Here is a 22,243-nt window from a genome sequence, read left to right on the forward strand (position 1 = left end):
CTTAATAATAATATAACATTATTTTTCATCTGACATCAAAATAACTAATTCCAATTTCACTGTAAATGTTTTACAGATGAGAATATCCAGGCAAATATGATTTCTGAACATGTCACGAGTGCATTTGTCCAGCTCATTGGAGTTCCAAATTTTCCATCTGCACAAAGCCTCAAAATTCAGCATAACATTGCAGAAAAAATACACAAGTTGTATGGTACAACATGCCATTTCTAACCTTTGCAAATCAGGAAAAACTTGGTCACATTCCTTACACTCCTGGATCGTGTGTATCTCTTGGAGATCATTCTCGCTTTCGAGTTTTTGCTGAAAGTCCTCTTCAACCATTGAAAATGCTGAGTGAGGAGTACTGCATGGAAACTTTTGGTGATCTGCTAGTTCAGCCTTAGATTCAAAGAGCTGGTCACAGTCTTCACAGCGATATTGCCGTTCTTCTGTGAAAACAATTCAGGTGTTAGGATTGGGTGTTCAGGAATTGCCATCACAAACCAGCCAATCTTACCAAATTTTACAAGACATAATAGGTATTATTTGATTGTCATTTCTATCTTGTCAATTTTAATGTGGATTCGAAATATCATATGTAAAGAACCCAGGACAGAGACTGGAACAATAACAATAAGCAATGGCTGTGACTAGAGTATATTCCTCCTGATCAGTAAAACTTTTTGACTAAACCTTTTCAGGTCCAGAGAATATTAAAAATAATTAATACGACTTACTGAGCATCATATATTTTCTCAACCCTGTACGTGGATTACTGACATTCCTTAAAACCTGATTATGAGGAATTGTAGGTCAGACTTTTATCCTGGTTTTCAGATGAGAATTTCAGGTTCAGAGAAGTCAAATGTAAACAGTCAGGGAGTATAGAGCTATGTGGCTGTATAAGGTTTTGAAACCATTTCTATTCCATACACTTCTTATTATGCCAGTGCCATATTATCTGGGAAGAACATGGGACACAGAGTCCCTATCTGAGCCATGCTTAAGCCTGGTTAATGTCAGCAAACTTGGAAATAGTTTAACATTCATCATCACTAATAATGGGACACAGGATGTTTTTAGTACCCTTCTAGGCTAATTTATGTTACCCCAGGGTCAGTGCTAATTGTCATAGCTTTGTTAAATAGAAAACATATCATTAATTTGCACTTTAAATCAATAAGATAAATAAATGGTAGTAGTGGGGTGTAGAGATAACAAAGTTATAAAATGTCAGGTAGTGATGGCATTGTTTCTATTTTTGCCTTTTGAATAGCTTTCAGCCCACTCATAAAGCCACACTCCGCACAGATCACACAGATACAATCACAGAAGTCTTGAAAACAGCTCACACTGCTAAAAAATACCCACGGCAAACAATATGACACATAATCCCTCTTTTATAGACCTATGGCCAAGGAAGATGTTATTCTTCAATTGTTCATTGACTGGATGTTTTGGAGGGAATACTTTAGTCCAAGAATTCTTTTAGTCAAGTATTATTTTTCTGAAAAGAGGTTCAGAAAAGGCTCTGTAATGAGTAAGAATCAGCCAGGTGAAGTGGAAGGAGGGGGCACATTTCGGGAAATGGGAAGAGATGGAGGAAAAAAAAGAACATGGCACATCCACAGAAAGGTAGAGCTGTAGTAAAGTATGGTAGGTTCACAGAGCACATGTAAGGGAGGAGTGGAAAATGAAGCTGGAGGGGGTGCAGCTCACCAGGGGCTTTGTAAGTCTATGCTAAGAAGGAAAACAGCCATTGAAAGTGGGAAAGCAGGGATATATTCAGACTTGGTTTTTAGAAGAATTTTCCCCAGTTTCAGTATGAGAAGTCAAGCAGAGAGACCAAGTGAGACACTGCTGCAGAAATCCACATAAGATGCTGGTTTAGTTTAAACTAAATCAGTAACAGTGGTAACAGAAATCTTTGGATTTAGAGGGTCGAGAGAGGGAGGTGTTCTAAAAAAATCAACTTGGCTCTAATGACAAGGATGCTCAATGACATTAGCTGGTTAGGAGAAACATTTCCTATAGTCTGTAATACTATTCATATGTTTAAGATCTATATTTAGGACCTCAGCCAGGAGTCCGAACACAAACAGAATCTCTAGGCCACATCATGCATGGAAAAAGCCTAGGTATCAGAGACAGCAAAGATTTTGGGTTGAATGCTGACCCCACCACTTACTAGCCATGCATTCTTGGACAATTTACTTAGCCTTAATTAGGTTCAGTTTCCCTATATGTAAAATGGATATAATTTCTTTCCCACAGGTTCTATGCATAAGAGAGTAAATGAGACAATATAGAGAGAGTATATAATATCTATCATATAGTAGGTGTGCAATACATGTGTTTTATTTTCTTTCCTAGGAAGAGTTGAATCCTAGAAGTATAAAATACAAATCATCATTTAAATATTATAAGAATTATATGTAACATATGTAGTGTATGTATGGATGTAAACATGATATGTTGAAAACAAGAAGCAACTGATGGGTTCAAGAGTGTTGTAAAGGAAAGTAATTTATGAATGGCAGCCCTAAAAGAACAGTCACTTCTATTTAGAACTTTTGGAGTATTAACCTAATCATTAATATTAAATAAAAATAATTGTTTGAAAACCTTTTTAGGTCTAACATTTACAGATGAAATATTCATTGCACCAGAGAAAGCCCAGATTGCAGTTCTTCATCATCTAAGAACTCCTTGCTGCCGAAGAGCCCTTTCATATTGGGCCAGACACCCTCTTCAGGCTCAAACTCTACCAGGCTAATTGGGAACTCTAGGTTTCTAAAGCTATTTGCATGTCAGAGTTGCTAAGAGGAAAATGAGTACCAAAAGCCCCCCCCGCCCCCGCCGCCAGCCCTCCCCCTCCCCCTACAAATACAACTACTCTTGTATAACCTACAAAGAGGCAGAATGCAGTCCAAAGGAAAAATTGTTCAAGTAAAGAGAACCCGCCAAGAGTGGCAGCTTCCTGGAGATATAAAAGCAAAAGCTGAGATTTTCCCATCTGGGATGCTAAAGAGATGAAGGGTGGTGATCCCTGACTCTGTGATGGGTTGGAATGGGTAATCCTTCCCAATAGACTTCCCAACTACAAAATATTCTAAAGATGCCACTAGATTATGTTGAACCAAATCACAGTATACTTGGACACAGAAAGAGGAAGAAGAAAAATATATATTAAATTTCCATCTCAATGACACAAATCAATATAAGCAAAATTTTCTTTGTCTGACCTAAACATGTATCACTACTGATTATCATTATTTTTTATTATCTTTTGATTTAGAATAGGCCTCTGGCAAATAAAAAGTCCTCTGCCTCTATAATTTCTTCATCTATACATTTTTCCCAAGGCCCCTTCCCTGACACCCCTCCCATATGGTCATATTGGCTAAGATTTTCCTGCAGTAGAAACACTTTTCCAAGTAATAGAACATTAGATGACAGAAACATCCCCTTGATTTAGGAAAGCTCAAAATCAAGCTCCCTGAAAGACCCGTTACACAGTGAAAGGATTCTCACCATAAACTAATGCATTGACAAAAGGTTTAACTAGGTGAGGTTCTGCGCAAATACTCAAAATTCCTTTGACCTCCACTTTAAGGAAGACCTCTGCTTACTTCAGCTTCACTGTAATAGTGGCCAGATGTCAAACCAAGAAAATAGCTGCTTCAAGAGAAGGAACTTGTTGAAACTGACATTGAAAAGCCAGGGAAACTAACAAACACCAGGAACAATGGATGCTTTCGATGCTACTTTATAGTCGCAATGATAAGGTGATAAGGAGGGTGGCGTGAGTGGTACTAACCGTGGATATCCGGCGCCATAGTTTCATGGGGATAGTCTTCGCTCTTCATGAACAGCAGAAGCTCCTCTCCCGGCGCAATGTCTGCAACTACTCTATAGAATATCTTTAAAGACAAAATAAAGGTGGATGGAATCAGGAAAGAGAGAGATGTATATATATTAACAAAGGGCAAGATATACACTAAGATACCTGTACAAACACCTTAACAAACATCTTTTTCTTTTTATTTTTTATCAAAAGAAGTGTGATTTCCTGTTTTATATATTGAAAACCAGCCCTCTGGTGACAAATGGAAAGCTGTGACTCTCAAGCGAGTTCACCAATCTTTTCCAAATCCTACTTCACAAATCAAATTTTCTTAATGCAAGGCTAGCTGCGTCACATATATCCTGTGTAATGTTTAACGAAGAACTTTCCCTTCTCTGAATCCTCAAAGCACCCTAGCAAACCACACGTACTCACAGAGTTGAATCCTGCCTGGAATTCTCCAGCAGTAGCCTAGCTTACCTTGCACCTTCCCCACTTAAGCAAGTTTGCAAAAGTAGCGCCTTCTCAAAAACATGTTTGGAAGGTAATAGGTTGAAAGGACACGACATAAAGGATCATGACAACAAAGGAGAGTATTTTGTTTTTCAAAACTTAACCCCTCTCTCACCAATCAGAAGGGTGCTCCCATACCAGGGTCCTGCCCTCAGGCCCAGCTCCTGATTCTCTCTCTTTGAAAGTAGGCATTATGCATTTTATTGATTCATTTATTGGGGTGGTGGGGGTGGTGCTTATTGCCTTTGCTTTCTAGCAAAGTGCTGAGGAGAGGAAGCATTTAATAAATCTGTTAATGACTGACTGAAAAGCAGTGGAGCAAGTGTGGAAAGAACCCTGACCTGAAATTTCCAAGAGCCACTGCCTTTCTCCTGAGCAACTTGGTGACTTAGGCAAGTCATTGTCCAACTTACCTGTCCAGGGACCAGGTTTTTTGTTTTTTGTTTTTTGTTCATTTAAAAAAGCTTTTAAGCATGAAAATCTTTAGATGTTTATTCATTCTACCATAAAAATGTCATTAGTTTTTCATTTCATTCTAAGGTTATTTATTAAACAATCCCATAATCAGATAGAGGTTTTAGAAGAAAGAATGAAGTTCTACGATTAACTGGTGAAAATGGGACCAATTATATTATACCACAGTATCTTTGCAAAACCCTAGAGTACTCTGAGAAGGAAATTATTCCTTTGCCTCATATATTCTTCTCTCTCTTTAACAGTGCCAATGAGTCTTTTCTCCCAATCTTCCTAAGAATGTCCACAAACAGAATCAATCTCTTTTTTCTTTTTTCTTTTTTTTTTTTTTTTTTGAGACAGGGTCTCATTCTGTTGCCCAGGCTGGGGTACAGTGGCATGATCACAGCTCACAGCAGCCTCAACCTCCCTGGGCTCTGGTGATCCTACTACCTCAGCCGCCTGAGTAGCTGGGACTACAGCACGCAACACCACACCCAGCTAATTTTTGTATTTTTTGGTAGAGATGGGATTTCACTGTGTTACCCTGGCTGGTCTTGAACTCCTGGGCTCAAGCAATCTGCCCATCTAGGCCTCTCAAAGTCCTAGGATTACAAGTAAGCCACTGCACCCAGCCCAGAATCAATCTTATTAAGCCAAAAAAAGTCCAGATTCTAAATATCTGAGCAAAACACATACACACACACACACACACACACACATACACTACCAAAACAATAACACAACCACCATCATATTCTAAGAATATATTCTTAGAAGATATTACTGTTAACTATGGTTTTTTGCAAGATCACGTGATATTTCAAACTGAGAAAAGCTGCATAAGTTGATGTCTTATAAGATCAGCAGAAATGCTCATACTTTAATTTTATTTATCTATTTATATTTTGGAAAGATGAGAACTTTGTACGTGCCTCTTTATTCCAGTAGGTGGCTCTAAAGTCCAATTGTTTATTTTTCTATAACAAGACCAGAGCACAAAATTGTGCTAAATTTGAAAAATCACTTAATGAGGAGTATTTTCTGCTTAGCTTCTTTCCTGTCAAAATAAAATAATTTTTTTTCATTCAATAGTAGTTGAACCACCTGAAGCTGGTTTATAGAAAACAATGCTAAACATAAAATGTTGCTATAATATGTTATAATATAACCTAAGATTCTTTGTATTTGTCCACAGATAGAATCCAGACTAACTTGGCAAAATTACTCCTCATTATGTGCTGTTTCTATAAAAAAAATAGTTTATTTGCACTTTGGATCCTATTAACCCTAGCTGTTCACATTTTCTTTTCCTTGGAAGTACACTGAGAACAGTTCTTTTTAAAGATTACCAGATTTAAAATAATAATAAAATAATGTGTGAGTTTGCTTTTTTCCCCTAAACTTTCCAGTTAAATACTTATAAGTACACTGTTTCATTCTGGAGTTCCATTTCCCCTTAGAAAACAATGGACTTCTCTCAACAGTTTGAATCACCTCTTTTTTTGGCATCTCTCAAAGGTTTAACTTATTAGCTTCCTTTCCAACAACATGTTGACATTTGAATTGTGACATATTAGAACTTTTCGGTGGCTTCTCGGAAATAGTGAGGTTAAAGAGACAATACCCTACAAGACAGTAAAACAGTGCAATTGTCTCTATTGGGGAATACTACTTAGACACACATGTCAGGTCATTTTAAGAGAGTATTATGATATCATTATTTCTTTGTAGTCCACTATTAATCATGTCTCTTTTAATTCCATTTTAGATTTACTCAATCCAATGTGAACAGTCTAAGAAACAAAAGAAATTGATGGATACACTGTAACTATATATTATAAAGACAATTCTCTTTGCCAAGACATAGATCACTACTGTAATTTCCCTTTAAGAGTCCAGATTGTCATGTGAAGAATATTGAGTGCATACAAAATAAAAGACACGGAAGAGTGTTGATGTTGGCTTTATTTACTGGAGGTAAAAGGTGACATTCCAAGCCATGAAAGGCAAAGAAAAGCAAAGTGGATTTTAACTTCAGGGTGTTCTTTTCAATTTTAAGTGAGTTTTTATGGTGCTCATGAAACTGAGGTTTGAAAAGAACTGGCAAGCGCCAGATATAATAAGGGCAGATTCTGGGCATGCTTCCCCATATAGCAATAAGAATGTCCCTCGAAGTTCCATTTGCCACACCCTTACCAAGCTAGTCCTTTTCTCAAGGTGTTTCTACTACCTGATCTTCATTACCTCTCATCCCTTAGGGTTTTAGAGACACTTAAGCAACATTGTTTTCCTCTTCTAATTACAATGGCCCAAAAGTATAATTTGAATCCTTGAATCTAGGGATGTCTACATATAAATTTAATTTACTTTCTAATAACATTAATGGTATGCCAGCAAGCATTTGAGAAGGTGACAGGAGTAATTTAAACCAAAACAAAATGAAAATTTGTAGACCTGAAACAATATAGTGGGGAAATGATGGGATGTCATGTTAGAGGAATCAGGCCTTTCAGAAAATATACTTTAATGTTATAAAGTAGATCTTTCAGCAAATAAAAATGCAACAAAGGAGAGATTTATATAGATTTTCTCGCATATTTGTATATAATAAGTATGTTTGACCATGCTTATAAAATAGAGTTATAATGTCTTTAAAATCTGTATTCTCAAAATCTCTACTATATTGCAGTCCAGTGAATTACATATCATCTGTGTTATGTGCCAGAAGCAGAGACACTACTAATATAACTCTCTCATTTTTGTGTTGGAGAAAAATGGAAGGGAGTCCATTAATCTGTTAAGTTCCATAAAAGAGTTAATAATGGGTCTCTTCTCCTATCAGGGTTTTATGTAAAAAGTTCTCTGGATTCAAAATAAAAATATCCTGGATCTGAAATTTTGTAATGAATATACCCCCAATAAATAAAGAGAGGTTCAAAAATATTCAACACTTAGAAAATTTTGAGTTAATATGAAAAGGTTGTTCATTTGTTATTTTTGCTCTCTCTCTCAGAATGTTCTATGAGAAGGAAAAACTCAATTCTTCCCAATATAAGGTGAAAGACAAGAAGAATGGGGTCTTATAGTTTAAGAAAATAGATTATATGGAAATTCCATTTTTTTAAAAAGTCATAATAAATATTTTAAAACCGTGTTAACTCCTCCAAAACTTTCTATTTGGTAGCTAATACCAAAATCCAGAAGCACAACATGTTATGAACTAACCTAACTCCCATACATCTGAAACTTTTGCCAGTTGAGATGGTTTTTTCATTTTACCACATAAAAAATTAAATTTTCCCAGTATCTTGCTAGACTCTTTTTATTTTTCTATAAAGCAATATTTATACCTTTGTAAGTATGAATATTATATTTGGATCTCTGGATACCTCAATTTATAAGGATAAGTTTTTATAGTAAATGTTTTAGTAACAGATTTCTTCATGTTCTTTTATTTTTAAAATTTGTTCAAATAGCACACTAGTGAAATTTCTAAATGTTTATTTAAAATTCTAAATGATTCAAGTAGTTGAAAAGTAAAACTAGAAATCCAAAATTGTTCAGTTTTACCACTGGTAAAACCCACAGCTTAAGGTATAATTATAATATTATACATGTATATAGAAATTAAATGCCCTAAACAGAATTATTATAATTAATTTATTTTAATCAAACCCTGAAAGCAGTTCAAAATGCAAAGAGAATATCCATTCAGCTAATACTTACAGGGCTAAGTTAAGTATAAAAGACAGTGGTGATATGAAATTGATTGAGCAAATTTAGACTTCCAAACTGTGCATTTTCATGTGGTGTTATTTATAAATATAAATGTGCTTAGATATATTACATATTTTATAATTTGACATAAACATGGCAAAGTATATGTTTTGGAGAAATTTTTAAATTTGCATATTAGCAATCTCATGTATATAATTCTATATAATAAGAATGAATGTTTCATGGCACATGATTAATTCTTATTATATATCATACAAGTTATATGTAATTATATATTATGTTTTATAAAATTTATATTATATATACTTGGAATTAGAATTAATCATATATCATTATTCATTTTATTTGGTTAAGTCCAAGATGACAGCAGTAAAGCAGGCATAGACACAAGCATTTGACAGGAAAGTTAATATGCCATAAACGACTTTCAGTCTAACTCTGTTTTATACTTTGAAGGACTGGGTTCAACCAAATCCTCTATCATTAGTTTTTTCAAATGGTAATCAGGTGGGTCTTGTTTATTATACTAGAGAACAAAAATCTGGAATCTGTCAGATTCTTTATCTGTGGATTGATTTGAAGTATTATGTTTGTATTGTTGAGACAGAAAAGTTCTGCACACAAGGGGGAAAATAAGAAAGAAGGAAAACACATTTACTTTTAAAAAGATGAACAAGGCTTTATTGTTATGAATCCCCGTTTATTTTTCCTGATCAAACACTGGAAGTTTTATTTATGCTTAATAGACTGCATTTGGCATGTCTAAAAATGACAGAAACGTGAATTATGAATGACCTTCAACCTATGCAGGAAATTGTAATAATTGAAATAATAGAGAAATATACTCCCAGCAAAATCTGTACTGAGAGAAAACCTTTTCTGGCTATTGGTGTCTTTTCACTTTGAAGTTAACAGTTGATTTCTTCCTCTTCCAGCTCCCACCATTTGGCCTAAATGCTTTATTTTCTATACCTTCATTCAATGTACTAATCTGAAGACAAGGAAAAGCTGAATGGAACTTCAGCAATTGGAGGGTGGGTAGGAGAGGAGGTAGGTAGCCGTTTGCATGTTTGAACAAAGTCAGCATTTCATATGGACATATCTGTCAGTCTTGGTACTGCAGAGAGGTGGCATCAAGTCTACAGATACAATATATGCAATAGGAAACATAGTCTGGACCCTGATCTATCCATAGTAATGTGGGAAACTCCAATTCAGGAATGATGTAAATTTTAATAGGGGTATCTGCAGGAAGGATCCTATTATACATTCTGAGCCTAATTAATAAGAGGTAAAGAGAAGTGTCTTCAGCAGAGATTGGTGACTGAACATAAATTTGTTCAACACTATGGAAGCTTTATCATGGCTAAGCATTGCCAAAGCAAATCACCCTTAGTTTCTCCAAAGAAAAAGTATCCCATATTTGTCTTCAGGGTCACAGGACAAGAAAATATTAATTGAAAAAGATCAAGTATGGCCTTGCTATATCCACTTCCTAAATGAAAAATATGACTCCACGAGACCAACATATCTTTGGTGTGGAAATTTTTTCTTCTCCACATCTTTATCTCTTTGTCAGCAACATGAAGAGAAAACCAAGTATAACTTATTGAATGAAACAAAACAGAGAGAGAATTGTTAGTTCTAGTTTGCATAAATAGGGCAATTGATAAAGATGCACATTATTATACACGAAGGTTACAGTGTACCCAGCCTGAAAGCCTTGCAAGATGTCTCCTTAAATAACCTCTGAGGATCTATCTACAGACCCCCCAAAAATATCCATTAGCCACCTGTCTTTAATGTGGTCATTTCATCTGACTGTATAAAAACTGATGATCATTTTGAATGGTTTCCAAACCTTTGGGAAGAGTTCCATCATTACATTACAAAGAAGCTAAAAAGATCATCTTTGGTGTTTTACTTGGCTGGAGGCTTCTCTTGTGTCCTTGACCAAAACATTATCCTCCTTCGTGGCTTGTAAAGCATTCTTATGACTTTTATATGCCCTCCCAGAAATAGCTACAGTCTATTGTGTATGTGATGCTTTGTGATCTTCCTGAATGAAAGGCGATATATACATGCAAACACTAACTACTTAAAATGTACACTTAATACTTCAGGTCACCCTCTCTTTCAACTTATGCAGTTTGTGAATCTTAACAAAAATCCTAGTGTTATGTCAGTGTTGCATCCTAGGTATTGTTACACGAAGGAAACTTCATTGGGGCAGGGGATGAGGTGATGTTTCTTTTATGATGTAAAAATCAAATGGCAAACTATGTTTGAAAGAGTTTCATCTTCAGGTGAAGGAAGTAACTTGTCAGCCAGACAACATCCCCCCAAAGTCAGCTTAGGCACTGTTCACAAAGCCAGTCTCTGGGTATTGCCAGCTGGCATTCATCTTAAAACAGCAGAGCATAACTATGGTATAAAAGTGGAACTTGACTTAAAAGCAAAGCAAAGAAAATGCCCAAAGCCAATAATAACTTTAACATCAAAAGAAGTGGTACAAAATGTGGACAGATACCCTTGCAAAGGAAAAGCAAATTAACAAATTACCTGACAGTAGACACAAACATTTTTAAAAAGTGTAAAGAGGGTAACAAATTACATTTTTGCAGTATACATAGCTAATCTACCTTGCTGTTTTGCACAAATTGTACTAATCGAATGATGCAGGAAAGTGGATTTTTTTCATAGTAAAATCCAAAGAAAATAATAATTGAGCCCATAATAAGCTCACAGTAAAATGCTGTTCTAGTGTCACAGCAGTCTGATATAATCATTCACGTGGACCTAAGGAGAGCGAACGCGGGGTGCCACATCAGCTAGGATCGTCCTGGAAGCAGTTAAAACTTTATAAGGTAAAGCACAAATGAGAACAATGCCTGTTCCAACTGAAAACACTGTAGAGTCTTGTTGCCGTTCATTAACCACAAGGGAGCTGGCAGAATCCTTAAGTGAATTCTGACTTTGTATTCTCTGAGGGGCACTCATTCTTCTGTAACTCATTTCTTCAAAATATACATCAGGCATTAGATAATCTCTTATCGACACATTTCTTTTTATTCAGAGTGAACAGCAGACTTCTCTTATTCTACTTACTAAATACCAGCTGTCAAGGGCCTACTTAAAAATGAAAGGACTTATCACCTTGTGTAAATGACAAGATTAATAATGTCTTGGGTTTCTGAGAACTTTATTCTACTCATAGACCATGTTAGGGCAGGCCAGGAGTTTGAATAAAATTGTGTTCCTTCTTATGGTGCAGAATACACACACACTTACATATACAAAACATTATCCCAAAGTAGTCGCCCAGATCATTCTAACTATCAGTGGAAAGGCATATTTCATTTAAGTCTAAAAAGTCAACTTACATAAATTGTATTAATTTTAAGTGGAAAGGCAGGTCTCATTTAAATCTAAAAAGCCAACTTAGGTAAATTGTGTCTTAGTGACTCTCTGATTATTACCAATATGTTTTCACTATGAAGATGTATTAGAGTAAAGCTGTTGTGTCCAGAGAACTACTCCATAAGTACCCAAACTTTGTGAATCTATTCAAACATGAGAACTGGCCTTGTCTGAGGTGGATGGGGGTCTATGGGTAGGTAGCCCTGGTTCTGATCCAGGCAAAGGGTATATGTGGGGTCAAAAGGAGACTTATCAAAGGATGGAGAGAGAGGTGAGAACAGGGTGAGACCGACCAAACCTAAAGCAATGAGTTATATCCACCAATCAAAATGGTTTGTAAAAGTAAGACAGCTACAAGACTTTAAAGGAAAGACTATCTAAATAACTAGTTTTCTTTAAAAAAAAAAAACAGTATATCATGTAGATGTTTGGTTTACTTCACATTAAACACATAGGTGCTTCTGTATGTAAATGAAACCTCTGAATAATGAAAAAAAAAACATTTTTATGCTTCCTCTGTATATTGGTCCTCTTGACGACCTAGTCTGGAAAGAGATTTCCTTAACCAACTCTCTGCTTTTGCTCCTACCCTGCTCTGCCTTTCAGGGCCAGTTCTTGCTCCTGAAAGCAACCAAGGATAATTTCAGGTTGTTAGAATGTAAATATTTAAGCATTGTCTGTCTCAGTAAAAATTTCCAGCTAAACACCGTGCCACAGCCATAGACCTATGTAGCATTGTAGAGAAACTTTAAGGGAAAAATAATTAGAATGTTAAGGATAAAGAGACTTGGGTATCTTTAATGGATCTATTATTTTATGACTTGAGTGTGACTGTGACTCAATTGACTAGTGTCTTTGGTATAGCTTCTTTCATAGAGATAAATTACTGTAGTTAATACATTTTTTCAGGGGTGAATAAAGATATCAGTCAGAAGCCACAGCTACTTAGAAATTATGGTTTAGCAGTGATGTCAATGTTTTCAGAATGTGTATCTCCAAAAACATCACTGCAATAATTTTGGAAGCATGAAATGAAAGAGACGTCTAAAATCACAAAACTTGAGTCTTTCTAGGCAGCACTGACAAGAAAGAAAGCTGCCACAAAGCTCATTCTGTCTGAAAAAAAAAAATCCGAAATGAAATAACTCACAGAAATCTACCGGAAAATTTAAACTCAGGAAAATTTCCTTAAATAAAATGCCGGTAGAAAGGTATGGGGAAAGTGGTAACTGGGTGGCTTTCATTTTTATTTTTTTCTGATACAAAATAGATTACATCTTTTATCAACTTTACTTAAAAACCAAAATCCATGCTGTTTCTAGAACTTCTTCACCCACAAAGAAATCAAATACAGGTTATCCAGCATACAGCGTTTTGACTGTCCTACTACTATCAAACTGTAATATAATCTTAGCAAGCACATTTATTTTCTTTAATATGGCTCCTCCATATCATTAAAAACTGATCTGAATTGATTAAACTTGATCTTTTAACATTAGAATTTTAAAAAATATGTATCTTTGAAAAAGTAAAGTACAATTTATACACTCTTGTTTTGTCCTGGGTAATCTTTTTATTTCTTTGTTAGATGACCTAATTATTACCATGACTAACTTGCAATCGAAAGCTTCATCTCAAATTCCGTTTTTTTTAGAGTCCAGGATTTATACCTGTCTTGCTCTAAAATTCACTTGATAAACTTTATCTGTATCTAAAAATCAGAGCAAAGAGAAACACTTTTTATAATTTCTTGTTGAGCGTTCCATTTGCTTTTGTGTTAGACAGGTGAGCTGATGTCATTAATGCTTAATAATTACTCCTATACCAGGGTCTCTCTCTATAGCTAAATATTAAATAATACCTCCCACAATGGGAGTGTTCATTATGTGATGAGTTGTGCTTATTCACCATTTGGCAGCTCCTATTCCTCATGGAAAAGAGAGCAAAAAACAGACCTAGAGAATCTCTTTAGTCAGCTCTTTTATCATTGTACCTAGTCCAACATTCACATTTCAAAGCTGTCTAGAATTGTTAGTTTTAATTGGATTTTAGAATATTCATATGTGCTTATAGGTGAATATGCTTATAATATATGCATACACTATTTGGGTGTCTCTTCCCTTTTGTCTTGTCAATTGGGCTAAGAGTGATTGTATACATCTACACGTATCATACAAATCTGACTTTTACCTCTGACTTTCCTCCCTTGTTGTTTATGGATGAATTTACTTGAATTTCACAATTAAATTATTTGATATGCATTCTGTTAGCATCTTAGATTTCTGTCAGCATAAGAGTTAAAAATTACCACTTAAGAAAAATATGTGTCTAATATTGTCCTTGTCTGTTTTCCCAGATTAAGTATTTTCTCTGATTCTTTAGTCAAAATAAGTAAACATGCTATTCATTAAGTCATAAAACTGGCATATTTTCTTTTGAAAACAATGGATTTTACAATGTATATTTCAAAAGTAACTATGGTAAAATTATAAATGCCTACTCTAATGAGTAGCCTAATTCATAGTGAGAAACAGGAAAACAGTTTCCCTTTTTTAGTGCAATCAAGATTCCCAATACGAGTACATTTATTATAAAACACTACACACATAAATATTAAATGAAAAAATGGCTGCAAATATACTTAGATTGGCTACAAGTCCCGTTCTTAAATCATCTTTTCATGGATTCTACAACAGTTTTATCTGTCTAAGGAAATAGCTTCCATTGTCAATAAATATGAATAGCAAACAATTATTATGATATGATTATATTATTTCATCTTAAAGCTATCATTTGAGGTCCTCCAGTTCCTTTTGTAAGGAGTATAACATTAATTCACTCACAATACCTATGTATTTCTCACATCTACAGATAGTAGGTACTCAGAAAATATCTGTTGTTGATGGCGACAGTAACTCATATGATAGACGGAATATTTTCTGTTCACAATCAATAGCTAATTTAATAATGTTTTCCCTTGTCAATAATTCCTCTTGTTTTCTTATAGCAAGGAGAAAAAACAATTGATTGGTTTATTATTTTTGATATATGTTGAAGATTTTTAAATGATTTCCATTTAAACCTAATTTTACAATTTACTACCTCTTACACCGTTCAGTCAGTAAAAATTATCTGGTAGCTGGTAAGATGCCAAAGAATAATCTCATAATAATGAATGAAATAGAGTCTTAGACCAATTGACAGTAGCTTTATTTAAGTTTTCAATTGGAAACATTTAATTTAAACTATTCTTCTTCTTGATGGTGATTTCATAGTAGATTTGCCAAGCAACCACTTCAATATGGTCTTTGAAACATATTTGATTTAGGAAACCATTGGGTTAAGAGAAATAAATGATTATAACATAATTAAATTCTAACTCAACAATGTTTATAAAACAAAAATTAACGGGCTGAATTTCTTGTTATTTCAGGTATTGTCATATTATATTATAAGATTCATAACCTAATTTTATTAAGTATAAAATATGTTTCACGATATTTTCATGATCTTTATTTCACAGTTATTGTTATTAAAGTCAACCTCACTGCATGGTCCTCCATAATGTCACAAAGCAGTTTCCAGCAGGGTTATTTTTAAACTTTTTAACATATACCAAAAAAAGTATTTTAATTAATCTAAAAGTAAGTGTTCTCATTTATAATTAGGCAAATCAATATAAAATGCATAATTAGATAAGACCACACCGATACTATGCATATACATTTCAAATAAAACCTATATAACATTTCAAGTATATCACTTCCAATTTCTGCATAAATTCACAAGATGTTCTTGATTAGCTCAATACCTTTCATGAATGTACCTACTATGATAGCAAAGAAAAACTGAACAGTAGGCAGTAATAATACTCAGTTTTTAAATCAGTCACACCAAGAAAACTGGTGCATTTATGAAGGATACTAGTACAAAGTGAATAGACTACCCAAAGAATGTAAAGAAAGTAGTACTAAATAGGAATTTGTTCTGCATTTTACTTATATTTGTGCATTATCTTTCACAATATCAACAAACAGGCCACAAGGGTCTACTGCAGCTCACTGTTATTTTTATTCTTCAGGCTCCAATGATACTTTTCTGCTCTCAATGAAAGACAAGAAAATCTTTACAACATACCTGATCATTTATCTGGCATGCAACGAGGTTGTGCTGATCATAACAGCCAGCGAATCTAATGTACTTGAGCCAGCTTCCAACATCTGGTTGACTGGCATCTATGCAGAACTTCACATTGTAAAATTCATCTAAGATCTGGAGGGAAGAAGATGAGAACAATCAATTGCCATATTGGCCCACTCATTAAAATAATCAGTTGTTTGAAAATATTTCATTGAAATGTATATTCCTTCTTTGGATCCTTAAAAAAGTCAGATCACAAGCACATTAATAGAGGGGAAATGAGAAGTTACCTTGAAAATGACAACATACTACTTTTTTTAAAAAGGAATAAAGCACTTGCAATTTGTTACAAAAACTGATTAATTGGTTTCAAAAATGCTTATTTTCATATGCATAAATTAGTGCTAATTTTATCCAATGTGATTTTTGCAAAAAATAATATTGAACAGCATATATTAACATAATATTTCTAAACATTACAGTCAATATTTCATATTCGTATAGTCTCATGTCAGCATATATTTTCACATTTTTGCACTTTAATTTAAAAACTTCCATCTAAATTTTTTTTTCATGATTAGTATTTCATCACCATGAAACAATTAAATCACACTCTTAATTGAAGGAGATAATAAGATTTGTCTTATAGGTGCTTCCAAACAAACTAAAGAAAAACAAATTAAAATAATGAATTCGGAAACACTCATGCAAAGTATGGCAAACTCAGGTTTTAGTTAACACATGTCAATGCATGTTTCAATATTTTGTCTAGTAAGCAAAATAAAGCTGGCTCCTTGTGAACAAATAAAAAATATATTAAAATACTGTAATGAACTGCCATCATTAGGTATACTTGTATCTTGTTATTTTTCATGAAATTTTACATTTGGCCCATCTAAATGTTAACCATTAGGACACACTAAACAAAAATTGAAGAGGGAAGCTTCCATTTTTAAGATCATGTGTACTTAAACCAAGCTATTCTGATTCACTAACAGAAATAATGTCTTAAACATCAATATTAAAAGCTGTAGAGTTGTTGACCTGATGGTGAATAACTACAAAGGCTGGTAATGTTATGTCAATCAGTTAATACAAACGAGGAAGTTTCCTATCAAAGACTAAGCAATATACCTAGAACAAAAATTATTGAATTAAATAACTCCTACAGATCTCTGCTGTATGTATAACCACATAAAAGTTAAAATTAAACTCTTGAGTACTGAGACCAACAGCAATTTTGCATAGAATTCAGGCAATCACCCAATTGCAGATTCAAGTCATTAACTCACCATATACTTCAAGAAAAACCCAGTGCTCCAAGGGCTTTAGTCAAGAAGCCCTATGAACAAGCCTTTGGCCATGAGGAAATTGAAGGGCAATAAGTCGTCCCAAAATTTAAAAAAGAAAAATCGAACATAAGATAGGGATATTATTAAACACACACACACACACACACACACACACACACAGAAATCAAACTCTTCTTTTTCAAGGATGCCTCTTCACACTAACGACAGAAGTGTACACTTAAATATCCTCTCTATTAAGAGGACAAATTCTAAAAATTTGTTATCAATAAAATTACAAACTTTAAGATGTTTCTTCAACTCTCAGTGCTGAGTAACTCAAATGGCAACTTGAGATTTCCCCCCATCCCAGATGTTGAGAAGGTACATAAATAATAGCAATGCACATTTTTAAATAGTAAAAAGTTGGAGTTTGTTGCTGGGTTTTGTTGGTTTGTTCAGTCTGTTTGGTTTCTGGTTGATCTTTTGTTGTTTGTTTCCTTGACTGGCAAAAAAAAAAGAAAAAAAAGAAAAAAAGAAAAAGAAAAGGCAGTTCTCCTGACACACCAAAGAAATATTTAATAAAGGACATAGAATAAAGCCAGTGAAATGCAACACTAATTCCATTTCATATTTGCAGAGAGACGTGCAAAACTTGTTAATTTCAAAGTCAAGAAGCATCCATCCCCTTAGCTTTCAAGCATTCCCTTTCACAGGGGCAGGGAGTTAAGTATTACATACACTGCACATAAAAATTGTAGGTGTAATTTTATTCCGTGTTAACATTATTAGCATTGCCACTGTCAACAGCAAAATTAATTTTTAAAATGGTTCATTTCCAGAGAATGTCTTTTTACATAATCTGTTATACGATTATTCAAAGATTTCACCATCATATTAACATTCTTCCTCTCAATATTCTTGCCCCAAGACAGAAGCTTAGCTTTCTCCAGAAACGTTTGCCCCCTGGGTGAATTATTCACTTTTGATTTGCTAGCAGAACTGCATTTGTCTCCCAAATGTCTTAATCGTGTCGGAAATCTCGAATAAAATAAAGTAACGACACATCTTCAGTCATTTCATATAAGACACTCCTGTGTTTTTAAAAGCTGTCAACCTCCAAAGATAGCTTAAAAAAAAAAAACCCCTTTAGGTATACTTTAGAGAAAGGCCCTTTCAAAAAACCAACAGCAAAAGGAAAAAAAAAAAAAAATCCCCACAATCTAGCCAAAGGGTCCGAATGTGACTTTCTCGCGAAGCAGCACACGATGTTGGACAGCAAAGCTGTTACTTGGCAAGGTGGAACTCGGCCGAGAGCGGCTCCAAAGTCGCGTGGCCAGTGCCAGGAATTCAGATTTTGGCAACCGCACCTTGTGCGTCCCCGAAACCGACGGACAGAGACACACGGAGGGAGGGGAAGGAGGAGAAGAGCGCAAGGAAAAGAGGCCGACAAGCCGGCAGAGAAACCCACCGAAGGCCGGACGACCCACCCCGGAGACGTGTCCAGACCGCACCGTTTCGCAGGAGGAACAAGGAAATCGCCTGGCTTAGCAACGTAGATAAGCAGCAGGGCTCCGCGAGACTGCGGGCGAGGAGGAAAGAAGGCTGGGGGCGGGGGGCGCCCGTAGAAACGGTGCCCCGGCAGGAAACTGTCCGAAGTGACAAACTTTCACATCGCCCAGACTTTTTTTCCTTTTAAAGTGAGGAGTTCTCTTACCTTTAGATTTCTATGGCCTCAACTCAGCAATAATAGGCAATCACAGAAGAATCAAAATAAACAAAATAAAATAATCAGCAGCCCCCAACGCTCCTGCACGAAAATCCTTTCAAACGATCCCGAGCAACATTTCGAGATGTTTAAAAATAATAATAATAATATTTTAAAAGCCTCGCGTCTCGATTTCCAAATGGGTCTCTGACAACTTTGTCCGTCTCTAGGATCTGCTCTCCAGGACCACGCGTTTCGGATTTATTGTCCGCCAACAGTGTATTTTTAATACAAGAAATGAAGTCTTCTTTCGTCTGGGTGACCCGGGTTTGGTGTGTTTTTGGCTTTTTCCCCCTTCCTAAATGAGCACGGAGCTATTCCTTCTGGTTCACATCACCTCCCTCTTTTCTCACTTTCTCTTGCTCTTATCAGCCCGATGTGTAATGAAAGTTATCTGAAACCCACTAAAACTTCTACTTCTCCTTCCCAGTTCCAATGGGGGAAAACAAGCAGGAGGAGGAGAGTTTGAAAAGGTGGGGGGCCTGGGGAGGCGAGGGGAGCTCTATCCCCCTTTCAGATCCTCCGCAGCGCCTTCGCGGGTCCTGGACCCTCACGGGATCGTCCCCTTTCGCAACTCCAAGCTCAGCCGCCGGGTTTCTATTTCATGAACTGTCTCTTTAAAGAGGATCTGCTCGGCCATCCAGAAAGAACCCGGGGCGAGGGAGAAAGGGAGCTATCTCCCGCCGCCCAGAGTGATCTGATCGGAAGCCAGACGGGCTCCTCTTTTAAATTTTTAAAGTGACAGCAGCCTCCTCTGGCGGGAGAGGTCACAAAAAGGTCGCCAAGACCCAAGTCCTATAGGGACAGACTGATTATGGATGCACCATCCCCCTTAAACATGTAGATTTCTCCGGGTAAACAACCAATGGGGAGATCTCGCCAGGCAGGATTTCTTTCCCCAGGGAAATAGCCTCTGTTTCGATGTCTTGAAAGCACAAGTGTGGTGTGTGTGTGTGTGCGCGCGAGTGTGTGTGTGCGTGTGTGTGTGTGTGTGTGAGAGAGAGAGGTGGGGGATGGGAGGGATGGGGAAGGGTAGAGAAGTGCTTTCAGGGGTGTGAGGGTGTGTGCACCGAGGCAGGAGGGGGCGGGGGTAGGGGGGAGAGGTAGTGCTGGAGTGGGGAGGATAAAGCTTAGGATATAGGGACGCTAGTTCAGACTAAATATAAATAGTTTAGAAATTCTCAGAAAACAGCAACCTCAAGAGTGAAAAGTTGACATGTACATTTCCAGTTTTCTGCTAAGCATTAAAAAAAAATTTTTTTAATTGAAATTCATACTCTAATTTATTCCCTTCATTCTTGTAGCTAGGTCAGAGGAAGGGCGTGCAAAATTTTCAAACCATATTTTTCTTTAAAGATATTTTAAAATCTGAAAAATTATTGGCATATAACCCGCCCAAACAGCGTATTATGGGTTTAGAGAGATTGATGACTGTCTGGTGAGTCTTTGCCATTTTCTTTGATACATTAATTAAAACACCTTGAACGCCAAAACGTGCAATAAGCAATTTGACAACTCAGATTATTTTTGAACGTTTAACATCATAAATGCTGCTTTCAGTAATCGGTACTATCCTATGTTTAATAACTTTCTAATATACCTTGGGTACATTTAAACCAACACATTGTAGAAAAGACATTGGAAGAAAGAATTCAGGGGATACATAGCAAAATAAAAGGGTCTACAGATTTATTCGTGGCCAACTTTGTAAGATTTAGTAAATCCCACTGGCTAAATGGAAGTAAACGCGTTTTTATCACAAAACTCCATTCATAAAAACAAATGGACAAAATCCAACTCCCCAGCTCAACAATGGAAAGTTAAGCAAAGTAAGCGAGTCTAGGGACGCTTGCGGGGGAGAGGTGGGGCAAGAGGGGCTGGAAAGTGTGCTGACGGTTAAACTTTAGCTGCAAACGGGATAACACAAGTGCCACCCACTTTTTGTTTTCTCCAAGTGCAAATAAACGTGTAAATCCAGTAGAACTATATTTTCCCAAAATATTGATTTAAAAACAAAAATAGTAGCAAAAGGGAGGGATTGGGGGAGAGAAAATGACAAGAGGTGGTGACTAATTTGTTTCGGTGGCCTGTTATCTGTGACATTGAACTGTTATTTCAGATAATGGCCATTGTTTGAGAGAAAATCGCACAGCAGTGGTAGGTAGGACAGGAAAAATCCTTTCTAAATAACCTAAAACCCGGTCAGATATTCCCATAGAGTTGGGCGCTTGAGAACCTTTAAGAGCTCCTGGTTCGTGGCCATTGATTTCCTGCCCTTCCTCAACTTGCCCATTGTCGGAGCTTTCTTTTCTTTTCTTTTCTTTTTTTAATTTAGCCATAAATTGGACCGGCTCGAGCTATGAGCTGTTCTATTTTCTTCCTGTCAGGATGAGGGATTTGTTTTATGATGCATTGTGTATTAAATACAAGTAATCTGGGGAACCGATTGCTTCAGACAGTGCGGCCTGATCAGGGGGTCTGGGAGCTCAGCGCCCCAACCCCTGCCCCAACCCTGCGGCCCCCACCTCCTTGCCCTTTACAAAACTGCTTTCAAAACGAGGAAACGTCGGTAGGCAAACAAAAGGTCGTGTGGAATCATTGGCAGGTCCTGGCTAAATTAGGATTTCGTGGAAAGGGCCTCCGAGTTTTTTCCCCTATATTGGCTTCGGGTGGGGGGAGGCGGGGCGACTTTCAAGGTCTGGATACTTGCAGGTACGGCAGGACGCCGGTAGATGGCATTGCGCTCCGAAATAAAGCGCAGCGCCGGCGGCTCCAGCCACCCAGGTGAACCCGCCTCTGCCCGCCAGGCGCCGGCAACACAGCTCTGCCTTCCGCCTCGCCCGCCGTTCCGCGTCCTCCCGAGCTACGAGAGGAAGGCACACTGCAGTCCAGGCATGTAGACATCAGCCTGAGAGAAGGCTATTCCTACGTCTGAGCTTCTCTTCCCCAAATATAACCAAGAGTGAACGCTTACCCTCCGAGACCTTGGAAGATGTACCTAGAAGAATGGAGAATTCATTGCATCATCATTATTATTATATTAATACCATCATTATCGTCATCATCAGT

The 22,243-nt window shown here is 36.4% G+C and overlaps 1 protein-coding gene across 13 annotated transcripts in view; it reads right to left on the bottom strand.

Annotated features, from left to right (window-relative positions):
* Window positions 1–22,243, bottom strand: part of MECOM (MDS1 and EVI1 complex locus) — a 576,150-nt gene that overhangs the window by 44,306 nt on the left and 509,601 nt on the right. For 7 of the 13 annotated variants that reach the window (XM_019024623.3, XM_019024617.3, XM_004037976.5 and 4 more), the window contains exons 3-5: window positions 16,115–16,249; window positions 3,824–3,926; window positions 236–452 (exon numbers count right to left, since the gene is read on the bottom strand). In XM_019024623.3, the coding sequence (XP_018880168.1) occupies window positions 236–452; window positions 3,824–3,926; window positions 16,115–16,249 (455 nt within the window). Of the gene's footprint in view, window positions 1–235; window positions 453–3,823; window positions 3,927–16,114; window positions 16,250–18,877; window positions 18,990–19,123; window positions 19,868–22,243 lie in introns of those variants that run through there. The other 6 variants (XM_031009535.3, XM_004037974.5, XM_063704347.1 and 3 more) reach the window with 5 other exon arrangements.

Source organism: Gorilla gorilla, chromosome 2 (assembly GCF_029281585.2).
Source record: "Gorilla gorilla gorilla isolate KB3781 chromosome 2, NHGRI_mGorGor1-v2.1_pri, whole genome shotgun sequence".
In the NCBI taxonomy this organism is placed as follows: Eukaryota; Metazoa; Chordata; class Mammalia; order Primates; family Hominidae; genus Gorilla; species Gorilla gorilla.